At 42.5% G+C, this 21,086-nt stretch overlaps 1 protein-coding gene across 1 annotated transcript in view; it reads left to right on the top strand.

The window, feature by feature from the left end:
• Window positions 1-1,225, top strand: part of LOC123483072 (egl nine homolog 1-like) — a 29,822-nt gene extending 28,597 nt beyond the window's left edge. Inside the window, exon 5 of the mRNA XM_045212519.1 lies at window positions 44-1,225. Within this exon, the coding sequence (XP_045068454.1) occupies window positions 44-99 (56 nt within the window). The 3' untranslated portion in view covers window positions 100-1,225. The remainder of the gene's footprint in view (window positions 1-43) is intronic.
• The last annotated feature ends 19,861 nt before the right edge of the window (window positions 1,226-21,086 follow it).

Genomic DNA, 21,086 nt, shown 5'->3' with positions numbered 1-21,086 from the left:
ATGAACTCCCCCGCTCTCCCTCCTTCTCTATTCCGGCCTATAGGTGCAGGAGAAAAGGGAGTAAAGGTGGAATTGAACAAGCTGTCAGATCTGAGCTAATATGAGAGAAGCGGTTGGTCCTGAGGCGTCACTGCCATCACCTGCTGCTGCTGCTGTGGACAGAGGGGGAAAGAGGGAGGGAGGGAGATGGCAGGATGAAGAGGAGGGAGACGAAAGAACCCGACTCGGACTAGTCAGCTTTCTTTACACTTACTATCCAAAGTTGACACACACGCAACACACAACACACACACAGACCCTGAATGTGATGTCATTGCGCTGCAAGGACTCATCATTTTTTGCCAAGTTTCTGTTTTTGCTTGTTGCTTTGATTTTTTGGCTTTATTATGTGAAGAATGCCAGTGTAAAAATGAACTATGGAGAAGAAGAAAAAAGGAAGGAGTGAGCCGAATGCAAAAAAAAATATTATTGTGAAATTTGGGGTGATGAAAGAAGTGTACCCATATGTACTTATCTGCTGTCATGGTCTCCATTGGATGGATCTCTCACTGTTAAGAAGAAAAAAAAGGTACAAAAGACTGTGTATGATATCCCTTGACAGGAGGTTGTGACACACTGTCCTGCTATTGCCTGATGCACACTATAGGGCCGACTCAAACCGTACTTTGCTGATTTGGATACTTTCTTTTAGCACGATCCTTTGCAGCACGGTTCTAGTAAATGAGGATGATGCATAACCACGCCAGACCAGTACAGTACAACTAGTCTCGGACCGGCTTGGCTTAGTAGTTTGAAAAGGCTATTAATAGCTTAAGCTGCACTGACTCTAATAAGATAGAAGTTTTCACGTTTGTGCAAACGGCAGTAGTGATTTTCACATTGCAGGCGTATGTTGATTGCTGTGCTGTTCTGCTGCTCCTCTTTCTCTGTGTCCTGGCACCCATTGCTTGGTAACTGGGTCCTGTTCATTAGGCACCAAACAGAAGAAAATGGACTGAAACAGGGAGGGACTGACATGCTCGTTCTCCGTTGCAAAACATTTAAAAACGTGTTCTTTGCGTCCCATAATGAACACGGATCAGTGATCTGTCTGTTGTTGCAGACGTAATATCACTGTTGTCTTAAAAACCAAAAAATGACACCTAGTTCTATTAGCCTTGCAACGACCTTGCAGCTCTGAAGTTTAATAATGAATAAAAAGGCGGGTTTTGTAAGTGCAGTTTAAGTCTGCGGCTGTATTGTCTCGTCATTACAGCGTGTGTGGGGTGTGTGTGTGTATCTGCACGTATGCATTTGTGCCGAGGTTGAAAGTGAGTGAGAGAGACTGTAATAATACAGTCATGACTATTCTCTCTGGCTATACACCATCGCCGTCATGTGGTCACAAACACCATAAAGGCATAATTCCTGTTAAGGCACATCTGACCAATGAGTTTATCAACAGGAGAATTGGTAGACCTAACTGAATGCGGCAGGTATCCTAGCAGTTAAGAGCGTTGGGCCAGTATCCGAAAGGTCGCTGGTTTGAATCCCAGAGCTGGCTAGGTGGAAAAATCTGCCTTTCTGCCCTTTAATAATTTAATAATAATAACCTTAATAATCCCCAACAACAACTGCTCCCCGGTCGCCGTTGACGTCGATTAAGGCAGCCCCCAACTGCTCCCCGGTCGCCGTTGACGTCGATTAAGGCAGCCCTAAATAACCTTAATAATCCCCAACAACAACTGCTCCCCGGTCGCCGTTGACGTCGATTAAGGCAGCCCCCAACTGCTCCCCGGTCGCCGTTGACGTCGATTAAGGCAGCCCCCCCCCCCTCCCTCTGATTCAGAGGGGTTTGGTTGAACGCATTCAGTTCTGCAACTGATTAGGTTTTCCATTTATCCCTCCACCCTAAAACATCCCACAGAACCCTTGCATGTGATTTTGGTAAACTGTATTTATTTGCCATTGATCTATTAATTTATCAATAAATCAGTTGACAAGTAAATAAGACAACATTTAGAGAATAAATGGTTTCTTGATATAAACATTTATGTATTGTTTGCATCAAGTTTAAAATATAAATTCCAATATATAATTACAGACTTTTCAGTTGGTCCCATTGTGAAGGGCAAGCTCAATCAAGCACAGCTGAAATATTATAAATGTTTTCACTCATGTCTGAATATGTCCCTTCATTGCAGTCTCCTTAGGAACTTCTCTTCCCAGGCCATGTCTCACATCACACCCACAGGAAAGCCAATGACCTTTTTCTAGCCCCTACTCTTTTGGTGTTTACAAGTGTATGAAGGAATACGATATGTGCAGGGAATATGGAGAAAACTCCCCAAATAAATGTTGATGACGGATCTGCCAACACAGTTTAATTAACAAGAAATGACAGTCGCTGTACAGAGCTGTTAGAGAGAGGTTGACCGTCACCCTGTCTTTGGACCTATTCCACTTGAGGTATTCAGTGCACTTGGCCCTGACAATGGACCCCATCACCCCCAGAGTTCCAAGGATGCTGGAGATGGAGGTGATGGCCAGAGCTACTTCCCCACTGTAATGGGGAAACAGAATAATTGCCAATATGGACAAAGCAAAGGTCACTAGGGAGATCATCTACACTGCCACTCCCAGGGTGTTGACCACGAACTCCATCCAACTCCTGCTTCAGCGGGGCTTTAGGAGGTATTGGAAGTGTAGACAGTTCTGTACAGCATGGTACCCCTGGTCAGCAGCAAGGTTGAGGCCCCCCAGCCAATGTAGAGTAAAGCCCTCAGCTCACTCCTCTGGGCAATCAATGGGTTGTGGGAGTTTCAGATGATGTTTCTGGCTATCCAGGAGACAGGGATGAGGAACAGAGTTCCAGTTAGAATGAAGATAATTCTGTTAATCATCACTATGGCCTTGATGTGGTTGGTGCACTTGACCCCGATGAGCAGCATCAACCCCAGAACCCCCGACATGATGGAGATGATGGTCAGGGCTCTGGCGGCCTGCAGGTCCTGAGGTAAGGCCAGCATGGAATCGTAGACCTTACACTGCATCTGGCCTGTGCTCTTGGTCACACATCTCATCCACAGGCCCTCCCAAATAAAAAGGTTGTCTCCTATGGTTGTCTATCCAAGTAGGGAGTGTGCAGACCACAATGGTCATGATAAATCATATGACTCCCTGGGCGCATCAACATGCTCTCTTCTACACCTGCCCTTTCTGGAGGAACGATGATACAGAAAAAGTAATTCCAGAACAGCAGATATGTAAAAACGTCAGAGGATTTCCTAGAAGCTATACAAACAAAGTTCTAGAATGGCATATTCTTCCACTTTGAGTCTCACAGACATTCGTTGCTGAAGTTTTCTGTGAGATTAGAGCGCAGAGCCCAGTAAAAAGTCCTCCGTATGCTTTACTGTGGTGTCAAAAATTAGGCTGTCTTGGAAACACAAACTATTAATAAAGACATGGTTAGGGGTGGTTGATAACCACATCAGAGAGAAACTGGTGCGTTTCTATTCTGTGACTATTTTGTTACGGCCCTGGAACAAAGTAGTTAGCTAAAGAAGAATCATAGATCCAGTTTAGTGAGTTTCAGAGTTGAAATAAAAGCTAAATTCAATAGAACCAGTTCTGTACTACACTTGCATTAGCATGTAAACATATATTTTCCCTGAAACATATTACAAAATCTGCCTTGTTAGTAAAATTATAAATCTGTTACATGTCATCCAATTGGCTTAATGTGCTGAAACAACAATTATGTAATAAAGTGCCAAATGTCATCTAGACAGACACTGTTTTGCCATTCTGATAAGCAAGTCATCATGCCTGCTTGAATATACAGTACCAGTCAAAAGTTTGGACACACCTACTCATTCAAGGGTTTTTCTTTATTTTTACTATTTTCTACATTGTAGAACAATAGTGAAGACATCAAACTATGAAATAACACATATGGAATCATGTAGTAACCAAAAAAGTGTTAAACAAATCAAAATATATTTTAGATTCTTCAAAGTAGCCACCCTTTGTCTTGATGACAGCTTTACACACTCTTAGCATTCTCTCAACCAGCTTCATGAGGAATGCTTTTCCAACAGTCTTGAAGGAGTTCCCACATATGCTGAGCACTTGTTGGCTGCTTTTCCTTCACTCTGCGGTCCAACTCATCCCAAACCATCTCAATTGGGTTGAGGTTGGGTGATTGTGGAGGCCAGGTCATCTGATGCAGCACTCCGTCACTCTCCTTCTTGGTCAAATAGCCCTTACACAGCCTGGAGGTGTGTTTTGGGTCATTGTTCTGTTGAAAAACAAATGATAGTCCCACTAAGCGCAAACCAGATGGGATGGCATATCGCTGCAGAATGCTGTGGTAGCCATGCTGGTTAAGTGTGCCTTGAATTCTAAATAAATCACAGACAGTGTCACCAGCAAAGCACCCCCACACCATCACACCTCCTTCTCCATGCTTCAAGGTGGGAACCACAGATGCAGAGATCATCCATTCACCTACTCTGCGTCTCACAAAGACACGGCGGTTGGAACCAAAAATCTCAAATTTGGACGCATCAGACCAAAGAACAGATTTCCACCGGTCTAATGTCCATTGCTCATGTTTTTTTGGCCCAAGCAAGTCTCTTTTTTTATTGGTGTCCTTTAGTAGTGGTTTCTTTGCAGCAATTCGACCATGAAGGCCTGATTCACGCAGTCTCCTTTGAACATTTGATGTTGAGATGTGTCTGTTACTTGAACTCTGTGAAGCATTTATTTGGGCTGCATTTTCTGAGGCTGGTAACTCTAATGAACTTATCCTCTGCAACAGAGGTAACTCATGAGAGCCAGTTTCATTATAGCGCTTGATGGGTTTTGCGACTGCACTTGAAGAAACTTTCAAAGTTCTTAAAATGTTCCACATTGACTGACCTTCATGTCTTAAAGTAATGATGGACTGTCGTTTCTCTTTGCTTATTTGAGCTGTTTTTGCCATAATATGGACTTGGTCTTTACCAAATAGGGCTACCTTCTGTACACCACCCTACCTTGTCACAACACAACTGATTGGCTCAAACGCATTAAGAAGGAAATAAATTCCACAAATTAACTTTTAACAAGGCACACCTGTTAATTGAAATACATTCCAGGTGACTACCTCATGAAGCTGGTTGAGAGAATGCCAAGAGTGTGCAAAGCTGTCATCAAGGCAAAGGGTGGCAACTTTGAAGAATCTCAAATATAAAATATATTTTGATTTGTTTAACACTTTTTCGGTTACTACGTGATTCCATACGTGTTATTCATGCTTTTGATGTCTTCAATAATATTCTACAATGTAGAAAATAGTAAAAAATAAAGAATGAGTAGGTGTGTCCAAACTTTGGACTGGTACTGTATATCACATTACAAATATAAAATAAACAGCATTTTCATTTGATTTATTATTGAGATTTCTATTGAAATGATAAAGTAATGTGTCATTGTGATATCATCAATAATAAGTGGACAGGCATGGTTATATCCTTTTTGGTTCTTTATTCCGAACATTGCTTGACGTGGCCTCCACGCAGGGAGCTATAACTTCCATCTGCTGTAGCACACATACAAACCAATGGTGCATATAAACACTAGATGACTGACAGGTGGCGCTGTTTTTAAGTCACTGCGTCACCATTTTTGTACCCGTCCACCACTGTATTATTTTTTGCCAAGCATATTCTATTACAGACACCTTAATGCATACTTTTAAATTGTATTATATGAAGAAGAAAAAAAACTATTTTTTTCCTTAAAGTAGAGTTTTTAGAGAGTACAAATGTTACTGTTCACTCTACAACAAATACATACTTAAATATATGTACTTTTGCCCTTGAAACATTAAATTGAAATAATATATAATTGCATTCATTCCTATGGAGGACTGCTCCTTCTGAGAAGTACAAATACGGCGGACAGTGGCTTCGAAGTCTCTCAATGGCCAATACATATAATCAGAAATCTAGTGTTTTAATACATAATTGATACAAACCCCTATAGCAGGGTTCCCCAACTGGGTGGTTTTATTTGGCCTCCCAAACTTTTCTTGTTTTAATTTTAATTGTTGGACATAAAAGACTGTAAAAATACCAGGAAATCAGCTCCAAGTGATTTTTATTTTGGAAATCTGTTCCCAAGTATTCCCACGCATAATAGAGAGACACGTGATCATATACAAATGTAAGCAAGGTTTGAAATGATCTGTTAGGGATTATTGCGGTCAAATTGCAGTCTACAAATGATTTGTAATTATGTTCCCGCCCCCCGACCATCCGGTCAACAAAAAAAATCGACCCACGGCTGAACCTAGTTGATGATCCCTGGCCTACAGTAACTGAGGCTGTGGCTCATTACTGCCTCTGCTGGAAGAATGCACTGTAATAGCAGAATTACAGTCATCATTACAAGTAGCCTACTTCAATTGATGTGGTTTTGAATAGATCACTATATATCCTGAACAGTCACGTTGATACTTTATGATTAGCAACAAAGGAAAATAAAACCAAAATAATGTATTGGTTTAATAGTAAATGTGTCAGATACATTTTAACAGATCAGGTTTTGCCTCCTTTCAACAACCACATAGCCATGCTTTGTGTATTCTACTGCGTTCCAGTTTACCACATACAGACTGTCAGCTTTCATTTCGGGGGAACCCTTTAGAAATGACTGCACTTTTTGTACATAGTCCCCCCATTTTAGGGGGGCAAAATGATTGGGCCAAATTCACTTGTATGTGTATTAAAGTAGTACAAAGTTAAGTATTTTGTCCCACATACATAGCACACAATGACTACATCAACCTTGTGACTCTACACATTTGTTGGATGCATTTGCTGTTTGTTTTGGTTGTGTTTCAGATTATTTTGTGCCCAATAGAAATGAATGGTAAATAATGTATTGTGTAATTTTGGTGTCACTTTTATTGTAAATAAGAATATAATATGTTTCAAAACACTTCTACATTAATGTGGATGCTACCATGATTACAGATGAGTGAGAAAGTTAGATGCACAAATATCATACCCGCAAGACATGCTAACCTCTCACCATTACAATTACAGGGGAGGTTAGCATTTTTGGGGGGGTATGATATTTGTGCATCTATAACTTTCTCACTCATCATTATTCACGATTCATTCAGGATTATCCACATTCATTCATAGCATCCACATTCACGTAGAAGTGTTTAGAAACATATTCCCCCCCAAAAGAAAATCTACCAGCCACTCAGATTTTTTACCAGCCAAAATAATGTTTCCCCGCTAAAATTACACCAACAAAACACAAAAAATGGATGAGCATGCTTTGTAATGTTTCTAAAACAATAAATGTATTACTAGTAAGAAGTAATATGGTATACTGTTTAGTCATCGACTTACAGTTAGTGAGTGCATACATCATTTTTTTATTTTTCATACTGGCCCCCCGTGGGAAACGAACCCACAACCCTGGCGTTACAAACACCATGCTCTACCAACTGAGCTACATCCCTGCCGGCCATTCCCTCCCCTACCCTGGGCCAATTGTGCACCGCCCCATGGGTCTCCCGGTCGCGGCCAGCTACAACAGAGCCTGGATTCAAACCAGGATCTCTAGTGGCACAGCTAGCACTGCGATGGCCTTAGACCACTGCGCCACTCATTAAAACATTTCTGACCTAAGTCTTTTAACCAAAATATCACAGATGAGACAACAAATTTAACCTGCCCCTTTAAAGGCGGGAGGTTACCATGGTAAAGCGACTGAGTCATTTTTGTGCCTGTGAGGATTTTTGGAGTCGACTCCGACTCCTGTGATTGGAGTCGAAAGGAGTCGACTCTTGCTCAACTCCCAAAACACGCTGAAACGAATGCGCACACACATACACATCATCTCATTATTGCAGTCCTACTAGGAAGACTACATTTGCATTCTAGAATACTGACATGAGCATGATGCTGCCCATTTGCCTGTAAAAGGCCTATTTTGTTTGACTATAGAAAGAAGATGTGTAGGAAGTAGAATATTTCAGTGATATCCCATGGGATGATGCGGCGCACTCTACTCTGAAAAGCCTATTCTATACCATGTTATAGCCCTATTCGGGCGGGTATTACTAGAGACGTTGGTTTTGTACTTATTATCCAAGCATGTGCGTTATTCCAGAGGACGATTCACACAGGATGAGTTTTTCCAAACTGCCCCGTTCTTTTAAAAACATTTTTTTAATGAATTTACTCTTATGACGGAAGCCTAGAAGTTTTTATTGTAAGCGTGAAGATATTTCAACGGTATGTCTAGACAATAATAGGCTACACTGATAACTTGTGCGTGGCTGCCAAATGTAGGCCTATAGGTCTCCCCATAATATTTAAATTGATCAAGTGTGATCATAATTATTATTTTAGCAATCCATCCATGGTAGACGTCCTTCCTAATAACAATGCCCCACATCCTGCTGATTTCAGCTGCTGAACAGTATTTGCACTTGACTGTGTTTATGGATGAGAAAGTGAACTTGCCATTTCCAAAAAGTTTAGCGGGGATGCTGCTTTGAGATCTATTGCCTAGGACAGGGCTCTCTTACCCTGTTTGTGGAGACCTAACATCCTGTAGGTTTTCACTCAAACCCTAATCTAGCGCATCTGTTTCAATAATTAGCTGGTTGATAAACTGAATCAGGTTAGTTACAACTGGGGTTGGAGCGGAAACCTACAGGAAGGTAGCTCTCCAGGAATATGGTTGGAGAGCCCTGACCTGGGACATCAACAGCCAGCCAGGGTTTCATTAAATAACCTATAGGCAATACCTTATATTGCACATTTCGGCCTAATTAAACTGATGCATTTGGGGATGTTCAACGTCAATTCACTGGCACTATGAAGAAGAGCTTAGCCATGCTCATTGATAGCCTAACATATACTTTAATATACTTTTGATGAATTTATGAGGCATTGCTAGATACAGATTACCAAGATACAGTATAGCCCAGTGGTTCCCAACCAGGGGTACTAGGACCCCTGGGGGTAATTGGCATATCCACAGGGGGTACTTGAGAAGACTCATGAGACCATAGGTCTACTGGTAAAATGCACCAAGGGGTACTTCAGGGGTACTCCAGGCAGAGCAAAATTCAGTTGGTGGTACAGTAACCAAAAAAGGTTGGGAACTGTGGTGTCGAGACAACGATGCTGATATGCTGTGTAGACAAGAAATCCGCTGTACTTGATTATAAATGTTTATTATATCAAAGGTTCCAGCGTCAATTTACAGATTTATGCAGAAATCCGGAGAACAACTAACCCAATCTAAAAATGATTATTCTCCCCGTTCTTTGTTCAAAACCTGGTATATATCCTATGTAACATAATATGGCATGATTTGAATAGACCAATCCCTGACCTTCACATAGCAGACTCTCCTCTGTTTTAGGGGGCCCCTATATTAATGCTTTCCAGATGTTTCCGCAAGCAGAGCCAAGTTCTGGAATGTTCAGATACTACATATTTCCCCCCTTCGAGACTAATTAAGTCTCGAAAACAAAAAGAATAGGATTATGACAAATAACAATTTTTATTACATCAGAATTATTGTGTAACTTTAGCAATAAAAAAAAATATGGAGTGTAAACACATTTCTATGGAGTGTGACAGAGAAAAACCTATCTGGCAGCTTTCATTCCAAATATCCATCAATCAATCAAGACAGGAAAATTCTCTCACAGCCCCTCTGCCCCAGGCGACCACCTAAGTACTCCAGATCAATTTATAAATCTTTATCAATGCATTTTAAGCTATGATGCAATTGAATACACATGAAAACCTCAGAAAACAAAATACAATCAAAAATGTCCACATTCAGGCCGGTCGACCCATCGGACCCTCCTGTGGATTCTCTCTGTCCCTGCCTAGACCCAATATCCCTAAGCATCCATGAAAAAAACTAAAACATCTGAGGTCCCCACATGTACCCAACAACAGAAAACGTCATTCTTCAAAAAAATAATACAGAAAGAATATAACACTGGAATGTAGTCCACTACACTGCAGCTCCTCCGCAGTGTCGACTTTCAATGCAACGTCGATGATGGAATCTGAACATTTCCACACCTTCCTTGTTCCACTTCCTCCAGTCCATTCATATTGTCCATGTTTGAGTATTTGAGTCCCACTCTACACATTCCCCATATGCTTCTGGAAGAAAAGAAAACACCAACCAGTATCTTTTGCAAAACAACACATGCAAATTAAAACATCAATATCAACAATAATATAAAAATGATATATAAAATGAATCACATTCCATTTCTCCCCTTTGATTCATAAGAAAATACAAAATATCACAATAATATGTAAAGAAATGTGAAAAATTATCACACAATCAGATATTCAAAATTTCCTAGAGTTACTTCAACCCTAGTTTTCCTAACATTTTGATCTGACTTTTTACCCAATTTTTGAAAAATCAATTTCACTGATTTATCCACAAAACTCTTTCCCATTTTCTGAGGATATTAAATCGGGAAATCCCCACTGTTTACACAAAAACTTGGCAACCAATTGAGCGTATTTTCGCTTAGTTGGACATATTATGCACCTCTTGGTGTTGGAATGTAACCAGGAATAACAGTCACACCCCTGCGAACATTATTTTTCAGACAGATTGTGCCCTGCCTATGACATAGTCAACCTGTTCAAGCATATATGGTGCCCAAAAACCATACTCCTTTGTGATCCTTCTCCTAACCTCCCCCCTTGCAACATGAGCTAACCCATGTGCTTCCTGAATCATCAGACCTAATAGGTCTAGAGGCGCTACTATCAACCCCTCAAGGTTTCTCCAAAGACCAGTAGAATCTTTGACGGCACCTCGGTCTAGTCATAACTGTTTGTCGATCGTAGAAGCAGCTTCCTGCATCAAAATCACATCCTTAAGCGTAATGTTTTCTTCCAAGTCCACTACATGAGTGACCAGAAAAACTTTGCCCAATTTGTCCGCTCCTGTGACGGCTTTTGCAGCTTCATCAGCAGCTTTGTTCCCTTGTGTGACTTTTGACACATCAGTTTTTATGAGCTGCACACTTAGCTATCGCTATCTCTTTAGGCTTCATCATAGCATGCAACAATTTCATTATTTGCGCATGATGTTGTATTGGAGAACCATCCGTTTTCTTGAACCCTCTACCTTTCCACACTGCTCCAAACAAATGACATACACTATGTGCATATGCAGAATCAGTATATATTGTCACTCGCTTTCCTTCTGCTAACAAGCACGCTTCTGTTAGCCCCACAAGTTCAGCAAGTTGTGCAGACGCAGGCTGTGGTATTACTTCAGCCTTTTCAACAACAAATCCAGTTCCTTGGGCTTTAACTACTGCATAGCCAGCACACAATTTATCTACCACACGATAACAAGACCCATCAGTCCAATATTCCAGGTCTGCCTCACGTAATGGAAAGGCTTGCAAATCTGATCTAAGCCTCGAGTATTTATCTGCTTCTTGAACACAATCATGTGGCTCACCATCCTCTGAAGTTGGCAAATTCTCGGCTGGATTCACCGTATCACACCTCACTAGGGTGACATCTTCCTGCTCTAAGAGCCTATGATAGTCTGAGCCTAGGCATAGTCAATGTATATTTCCCATAGTTCAGAAGATTTCTGAGACTATGATGGGTAAGAATTGTTACTGGGTAACCCATCGTAACAGATTATGCTTTGTCATACATTGAATATACTCCCACCATTGCTCTGTAGCACAGTGGTAGCCCTAGTTCTACTTCTGAATAGGCAGTAGAGTAGTAGGAAATAGGTTGAGGATTCATCCCTGTACCTGTCGGCTGACAAAGAACTGCACATAAATATTTACCTCCAGTAGAAGTAGACACATATAGCAAAACATTCTTGGAGTAGTCTGGTAGTGTGAGTACAGGTGCCTCCTGTAACCTCTGTTTGATCGTTTCAAATGCCACAAGGCCTTCCTGTGTCCAGGAAAGATTGCTATGGAGTTGACCACTCCCAGTATCTTTAACCATAGCTCTCAAAGGTCCCGTCAAACTAGCATAGCTCTCAACCCAAGCTGAAGAATAACCAGCAATACCAAGAAATGTCATCATCTCTAGGCTTCGGAGCCTTACGAATAGCTTCCAATTGACTATCCGAAATGCTTCTGTGTCCATGCATTATTTTCTGACCCAAATAAACAACCTTCTCCTGGCAATATTGCAACTTTTTCTGTGAAACCTTATGCCCCTTTTCTGCCAATACCTGTAGCAATTAAATTGAGTCTTTATGACACGTTTCCTCATTCTGTGAGCAGATAATTATATCATCCACGTACTGAATGATAGTGCTTTGCAATATCTGATCTATCCCTACCAAATCATCCTTCAGTACTTTATTGAAAATGTGCGGGCTATGCTTGTACCCCTGTGGCAAATGACTGTACTCATAGAACTGTCCCTTATATGTGAACCCAAATAAACCCTGACTTTCTACACTAAGTGGAACACTAAAAAATGCACCACATATGTCTAACACTGTAAAATGTGTCGTATCAGGAGGAATTTGGGCTAACAAGGTATGCGGGTCTGGCACTTCTGCTGGAAAATCAGTTACCACTTCATTCACTGCTCTCAAATCATGAACCATACGATAAGTCTCATCGGGTTTCTTCAAAGGCAACAAAGGTGTGTTACTCTGAGGATTTTTTGTTGTCCTCAACACACCTGCTTTCGAAAGTCCTTCAATTTGTGGTTCGATCCCTTGGATTGCTTCATCTTTCAATGGATACTGATTCTTCCAAGGAGGTCTGGCTCCTGGTCGAAGTTCAACTTTCACCGGTTGGGCTGATTTCACAAGTCCAATATCGGTACTGTGTTGAGACCACAAACATTCTGGAACTTGTTGCAACATCTCCTCTTTCATAGGGTCTGAATCCATCTTCGCACTGCAAATAGATTCATGTGTCATCCGTACAGCTTGTGGCTGTCCTTGTCCTTGAGCCGAAATCATTATTTTGAGAAATCGCTGATCTTCACTCCTCCAAATCGCCAAATTCTCTTTCATCGGTACAAAAACAGCTTTCTCTGCTTCTGTCATAATTTCTCCTATTTGCTTCTGCTCATAGCCTTCAGAAACCAACAAGGTCACATGTGGCACACTCTTCTCAATCTCAAATTCTTTATCCAGATAATCGTCTGTGTTTATCTTCATAGCTGCTCCTTGTGGTCCTAAAATTATGCAACATGAGCTGAGTTGAACTTTCTTTGGTTGATGACTCAACCATTCCTCTGAGTTCGATTGGGCAGCATTCTTGAAATACTTGAGCGTACAGTGAAATGGATATTCTGGAAGCCTCGCACCTGGCATGTTTGCCACAATGAATTTCTCCCATATCTTAGCCTGCTTCAAAAAATCTTCACTGAGATTTCCAATCCAAAATACTGAAGAAGAGTCAATCTCTGTCGTCATCAACAATTGGTAAACCTTTTCTTTTTGCACTTCTACCAGACAGCCTTCTGGCGTACATTTTATTGTACAGTTCAATCTACACAATGCATTTCTTCCCAACAATGCAATAGGTGTATGTTCTGATACCAGTATGGGTATTGTAATTTTCTGATTTTTATAGCAGAGCTCAATTGGTTCCGTAAGAGGAATCAGCTGTTTCACTCCCTCAAATCCGATTGTCCTAATTAGTTGATTGGACATAAGGAGATGTGTAGCATCTTTAGGCCGAACACAGGTGAAAGCAGCTCCGCTATCCGCCATCACATCCAATGGTCGTTTGTTTACTTTCACCTCAATTGTTGGATCTTTTTCCGGTCCTGACGCTACCAGCTGACACCCCCCTTTCGGATCTTCTGGGCACCTCTAGAATCCTTGCTCCGGGCCCCTATAAGGGTTCACCGGTCCTCCAGATGATCTTGACTGGCCCCTGTATCTTCCTCTGAAATTCCCTCTGGTGTTTCCTCCTGGCCCATTACACTCACGGGCAAAGTGACCAACCTGTCCACAATTATAACACACTTCTGAAGATTGCTGGAAGTATGGCTTAAATCTTCCTCCTCTTCCTCTTCCTAAGCCTTCTCGTCCTCTTCCTCTCCAATTCTGTGTCTGTCCAGAAACTGGCTGTGGATATGAAACAACTGGTCCCACTAGTGGTGGCTGGTACAATTGCGGTTGGACCTGGTTCGGTTGAAGCTGTGGCAGTGATTGTTGATTTGGTGAACACTGATTCTGCATAACCAAAGCCTGTTTCTTCTCCTTCTTATTCTCCACCAGTTGTATTTGATTGAGTTTTCTGAGAGTTTCTTGGTCCTGTTCTTTCTGGTTGTGTTCCTTTTTCCGGTACAGATCCACTTGATGGGCTATATGATCTGTATAGACACCTTTTGTCATGCTTCCAAGTCTAACCACCTCTGCCAGTTTGCTCCTTACTGGTGAGGGCAGTCCCATCTGCAGTTTAGCTCGCAAAATTGACTGCTCTATTTGACTCACATCTGGATCATTTCCGGTAATATTTCTCCACACTTGATGAACTCTTGACACATAGGCTCTCTGATTTTCTTGTTGTCCTAATGAGTCAATCAGAATGTTGTCAGGATGCACATTTGTTGGAAACATATCTTTCAGTGCTCTCCACAGCCGATTTCTGCTTGCAGCTAACAATTCAGGATCATTCACCGCAGTCCCCACATATCGATGAAGTCCAGCTCTCTGAAAAATGTCTTCCATACCTGGAATCCCAAGGAGATTAGCCAAAAGTCTCTTAATGTCTCATATGGCAGACTGTGTTCCCACCATAATTTCTTCCAACATTGAAATCCAAGGATATGCTCCATCTTGAAGAGTAGGCAGCTTCTCAAGTATTTCTGACATATCGGTATTCTGCAAAGGCTTATACTCCAGGTTCTGTCCTCGAATTATCACTGGCATCATCTTCTTACTTGTGTTCCCTTTTCTTGGCCTCAATATGTATTTCCTCTCCAATTTTTGAGATTCTTTTTTCAGCAGTTTCTCCTTCTGTATCTTCAGCTTCTTGAGTTGTTCTTCCAGTTCTCTTACTTCTTCTAAATTATTCGCCTTATCCAAGCATGATATGCATCGGTCTATATCTCTTTCTATTTCTTCTGTGCTAGTCATTGTAGAATAAAATCCTCTTGAACATGAAGCACCTTTAATCTCCAAATCTTTATCACTGTCTTCATCTTGACTTTCATCAGAGCTCGGATCTCTTGTATCCTTCTCCTTCCAATTTCCAACTTCCATCACCCCTTCTTTCCGCTCTGGCCAACCTCTGTCTGATCACAGGGTCATATCCACCCATGATCTCTTCTGAATCATTCTGATCATCATCATCATCATCTTCAAATTCCATCCTCCTGAACCTCACTCTACCCTTAGTTTCCAGACGTCTCGTTTTCTTCTTACTTTTGGAGTTTGGATTAATCTTTATGGTCGTTTCTGCTTGTCCTCTCTCTATTATTCGTTCATCTTCATCTCTGATGCAATAATCACCCTCCTGAATGATCATTGGAAGCTGAGGATAGACGTCCTTAAACTCTACTTTTTCCTCGTAAGGTGGGGGCCTCTTTGCTGAATCCGTATGTGAGAAAGGTGTATTGACTTCTGCCATTAGTTTTTCTGTTACCTTCGCCTCTTTTGCCATTTTCTCTATACCTCTGTCTCTTTTATCTTTTGTATCTTTTATCAGTTTTTGTCCCTCATTTTCAAACAACTTAAGAACACCCAGCTCTCTTTGTCTCTTTTCTTTACGTTGTTCCCCTTTTTTTTCCTTCTTTTGATCTGCCTTATAAGTCGACACAAGCACGTTCATTATCTTGATGACGTCTGGGTTAAGAGTCCCTTCCACTGGTCATGGTTGTTCAATGTTAGGCCAACGTTTATTCAATTTTCCAGATAACCTTGCAATACCATTAACTAGAGGATTACTATTTTGTACTACATCAACAGGAGTAATTACTTTCATAGTTTTGATGTCCTTTTTCCCCATTGTAACCACTCTTTTATATTCCTTTATTGTGAATTATTATATTATTATTTTAAATAATACATTTGTAAACCCCAAAAACTTTTAGCTATGTTGCTTATCAATCCCTCCTATTTTTTATTATTATAATTAATTAATTAATTAATTAATTAATTAATTAATGTATCAATATTGATTTTTATTTTTATTAATTTATTAATTAATTTATTAATTAATTAATGTATTAATTAATTTAATTTAATTTAACCAAATTATTGATTAGTGGCAATCTTACCACATCCGATCAGGAAAAGTAAAGGAAACTAGTCAACTTCAGAGCAATCCAAAAAAGAAAGACCTTTAATCCAGCAACACTACAGCACCCACAAACCAATTGCTTAATAAACACCCAATTACCTTAATTTTACAGAATAATGCCAGTGCTGGATTTCCAACAAAACTCTAATCAAAACAACATATACACAAAAAATCCTAATGTGCAATTCTCAATTACATCAATTGATCAGTCTGTTGCCAAGTCCCTGTAAAATTGTCACAACATGAAATATTCTATGCATACACAATGTCTCTATTATATCCTGTAAGGGAAAGTAAGTTTGTGGATAGAACAGTACTGGCCTTAATTGGACTGGATCCGGGGCAGCACACGCTGTCGCGTCACGCACTGGTCAGCACCTCCTCTCTCTCTGTCTCCTCCTTCTCGTTTCTCACATCACAGAAGAACAAAAGAAACAAACAAGAATTTAGTCTTTTATGCACTCACTGGGTTATTTCAACCATACAATACCCTTTTAGACATACCTATGTTCACATTCGCGCTAAGAAATAAGCAAACAGCTTAACTCAGGAATATTATAAATAGCGCAATAACATTTTATTTTATTTATTTATTTATTTATTTATTTATTTTTAATCCGTCAACATATCTTCTCATTTATACATTCAATGTATCTCAATCAAATAGTTTGATAGGTAAGCAACAGCCACTTATCAAACAGAATACTTTATCCGTGTGTATTCAAAGTCCCCCTCTTTCTTCTCTGTCTGCAGCACTAAGTCTGCGTGTCACAGCAGCTCAGTGCAAGCAGGGGAGTGGCACACTCGCTCCGCTCAACTCTAAATTCCTAAAATCCCACACATGCGCAGCTCATTCACCAGTGCGATTTCATGGTGAGAGGAGCTCCCGCAAGCAACTCTCTCCAAACAGCAGACAGTAGACAGACCAGCTGTCCCTCCGTTTTTTTCCCACACAGACAAACAGTAACACTGAACAAAAGGCACAAACCAACACAAAACATAGAACACAAAGCCTACTTAGAAGTTTCTTATCTTCACTTATTCTAATCTGCAGATTTATAGTTATTTTCTTATCCATTACAAATCATCTCTATGCAATCATAACTTCCTCCCAGGGGGCTCATAGTTTTTTAACAATGTTTTAAAAAACGTTCTCTCAAATGGAGACTCATAAGGTTTTAACCTTAACTAACATATTTCCTTACAAAAAACTAAAACCCCTGTTCTCAACCAAAACATATATATGTATATATCTCTAACATAAATGTTATCATAGCATGAGTCGACACAGCTGGAACACAGCAGAGACCTCCCCATGTACACACACGCATAGGCTCTCTTTCACACACACACACACATATTGTCACGACCCGGTGCGAGAAACAGTCACTAATAATTGTCAGAACCCAGAAGATGAGGCAGACACAGCTGTACTAGAGATGGTGGTTTAATTAAAGAACAAAATCTTCAGGCAAAGAAACTAAATCCACAATGTCCAAAAATAAAGCCAAGAGGCACAAAGAGGAAAACCTCCAAAAACAAAAGAAACTCCACAAAGTGGTAAAAAACAGCAGGGAAAAACAAACCTCAAAAGACTACTCAAACAAAACACAAGAACTAAACCAGAGAACCTCTGGAAAATCCCACCAGAGAAATATCTATATAAAACAAGGCTTGGGCTGGGGCTGGGTGCTAACTTACAAACACTGAGCAAGGAACTGAGGAACACACAGGGTTTAAATACTAACAAGGGAATGACCTACAGGTGCAAACAATAATTAGAGCAAGAAAAACAAAAGGTACAAAAAAGGTGCAATGGGGACATCTAGTGACCAAAACCCGAACAGTCATGGCCAAAACCTGACAGAATCCCCCTCCTAGGAACGGCTCCTGACGTTCCTACCAGCCTTCTCAGGGTGGAGGGCCCTGAACTGACGAATGAGGTCAGGGTCCAGTATGTCCTTGGCAGGAACCCAGGAGCGCTCCTCGGGACCGTAGCCTTCCCAGTCCACCAGATACTGCCAGGACCGCTGCACCCGGCGGGAATCCAGTATCCGGTGGACGGTATAAGCCCGACTGGCCACCGATGACACGGGGCGGAGGGGGAGGTCTGCCTGCCGGGATAAGGGGAGAAAAAACAACAGGTTTTAATAAAGAAATGTGAAATGTTGGATTGATCTTAAGTGATCTGGGTAAGTGCAGGCGAAAAGTAACGGGATTGACTCTCCTGGCAATCTTAAAGGGACCGATGAACCTCTGGGACAGCTTGCGAGACTCCACCCGTAGTGGTAGGTTCTTAGTTGAGAGCCATACTCTCTGGCCGGGGTACAGGGTAGGACCGGGACGGCGACCTCTGTTGGCTTGTCGTTGGTACTGCTGAGAGGAACGCAGAAGATTAAGACGTGCCTTCTTCCACGTAAGCCGACAGCGTCTGATGAACCTCGAGGCTGAAGGCACTCTGACTTCTGCCTCCTGGTCCGGGAACAATAGAGGCGCATAGCCAAACTGACACTCATGCGGGGACATACCAGTGGAGGAGGAGCACAAGGTGTTGTGCGCGTACTCGGCCCAAACAATGAAGGATGACCAAGTGGACGGGTTGTTGGAAACCATGCATCTGAGGGTGGTTTCCAGCTCCTGATTCATCCTCTCAGTTTGGCCATTGGACTCGGATGGTACCCTGAAGATAAACTGGCCGTGGCCCCTATGAGTTGGCAGAAGGCCTTCCAAAACCTTGAGGCGAACTGGGGACCTCTGTCGGAAACCATATCTTGCGGAATCCCAAAGACTCGGAACACATGGTTAATCACCAACTCAGCTGTTTCCTTGGCAGAAGGTAATTTGGTCAAAGGAACAAACCTGGCCGCCTTAGAAAACCTGTCGATGATGACTAGGATCGTAGTATTACCATGGGACGGAGGAAGGCCAGTAATAAAGTCCAACGAGATATGGGACCAGGGTCGGTGGGGAATAGATAGAGGGTGAAGGAGTCCTTGAGGGCGGAGGTGAGAAGATTTGCCCTGGCAGCACACGGAACAGGCCTTGATGAAAGTGGCAACGTCTTCTTTTATGGTGGGCCACCAGAACTTACGCTGGATGAACTCCAAGGTGCGGCCTACGCCCGGGTGACAGGTGAGGCGAGAGGAGTGCCCCCACCGAAGGACTTGGGACCTTGCTGCCTTGGGAACAAACAACCGATTAGCAGGACCTCCTCCAGGGCCCGGTTCGATGGCTTGAGCTTGTTTCACGGTATCCTCCACTTGCCACGAGATCGGAGCCACGATCTTAGCGGCCGGAAGGACAGTCATGTCAGTATCTTCTCGAATGGCAGGAGAGTAGATTCGTGACAAGGCGTCCGGTTTGAGATTCTTCGACCCGGGTCTATAGGTGAGGATAAACTGAAATCGGCTGAAGAAAAGAGACCATCGAGCTTGTCTGGCGTTCAACCGCTTCGCCTGCTGGATATACTCCAGATTCTTGTGGTCCGTAAGCACTTGAAACGGTTGAGAAGCCCCCTCGAGCCAGTGTCTCCATTCCTTCAATGCCATCTTAACCGCTAGGAGTTCACGATCCCCCCACATCGTAATTCCTCTCGGCCGGGGTAAGCCGGTGAGAGAAGAAGGCGCAAGGATGAAGCTTCTTGTCTTCACCCCTCTGAGACAGGACAGCTCCAACCCCAACCTCTGATGCGTCTACCTCCACCACAAAAGGTTCATCCGCCGTTGGTAGTGTCAGGATGGGAGCAGAGAGGATGCGCTGCTTGAGTCCTTGGAAGGCCGTCTCAGCTTCTCTACCCCACAGAAACCTTGTGTTGCCACCCTTGGTTACCGCCGAGAGAGGGGCTGCCACCGAGCTGAAGTTCTTGATGAACTTGCGGTAAAAGTTGGTGAAGCCCAGGAAACGCTGAACTTCCTTAACGGACTTGGGGGTGGGCCAATCCGCTACCGCCTCTACCTTCTTGGGGTCCATCTGGACTTGTCCGGGTTCCACTATAAATCCCAGGAATTGTACTCGAGAGGAATGGAATTCACACTTCTCCGGCTTAACGTACAAATGGCTGTCTAGGAGGCGTTTGAGCACTTGTCTGACATGCTTAGTGTGTTCTTGAAGGGAGCTCGAAAAGATGAGGATGTCATCCAAGTAAACAAACACAAAGATGTTAAGCATATCCCTAAGCACATCGTTTATGAGCGCTTGGAACACAGCCGGAGCGTTGGTCAGGCCGAAGGGCATCACCGAGTATTCGTAGTGACCAGTAGGCGTGTTGAAAGCGGTCTTCCACTCGTCCCCGGGTTTGATCCGCACAAGATGGTATGCGTTCCGCAGGTCAAGCTTAGTGAAGACAACTGCTTCCTGGAGCAGCTCAAAGGCTGTGGCCATAAGGGGTAGCGGTTACGGACGGTTATGGCATTGAGTCCCCGGTAGTCGATGCAAGGTCGTAATCCACCGTCTTTCTTGGCCACAAAGAAAAACCCTGCTCCCGCCGGCGAGGTAGATGGACGCATGAGGCCTGCTGTCAGAGCGTCCTTGATGTAGGTATCCATAGCAGCTCGTTCGGGAGGAGAAAGGGAAAAGATCCGACCCCTGGGAGGGCAGGTCCCCGGCAACAGGTCGATGGTGCAATCGTAAGGTCTATGGGGTGGTAGTTTGGTGGCCCTCTGTTTGCTAAATACCAGTTTGAGGTCATGGTAACACTCGGGAACTCGGGACAAGTCGATGGATTCTAGAGACTCGGAAGGAGAACTCTGGGAACTCGGGAAGATACAAGTGGCTTGGC

This window comes from Coregonus clupeaformis, unplaced genomic scaffold (genome assembly GCF_020615455.1).
Source record: "Coregonus clupeaformis isolate EN_2021a unplaced genomic scaffold, ASM2061545v1 scaf0018, whole genome shotgun sequence".
Classification (NCBI taxonomy): Eukaryota; Metazoa; Chordata; class Actinopteri; order Salmoniformes; family Salmonidae; genus Coregonus; species Coregonus clupeaformis.
Note: the sequence above shows the minus strand (reverse complement) of the source record. Positions and strands in the feature narration are given on the sequence as shown.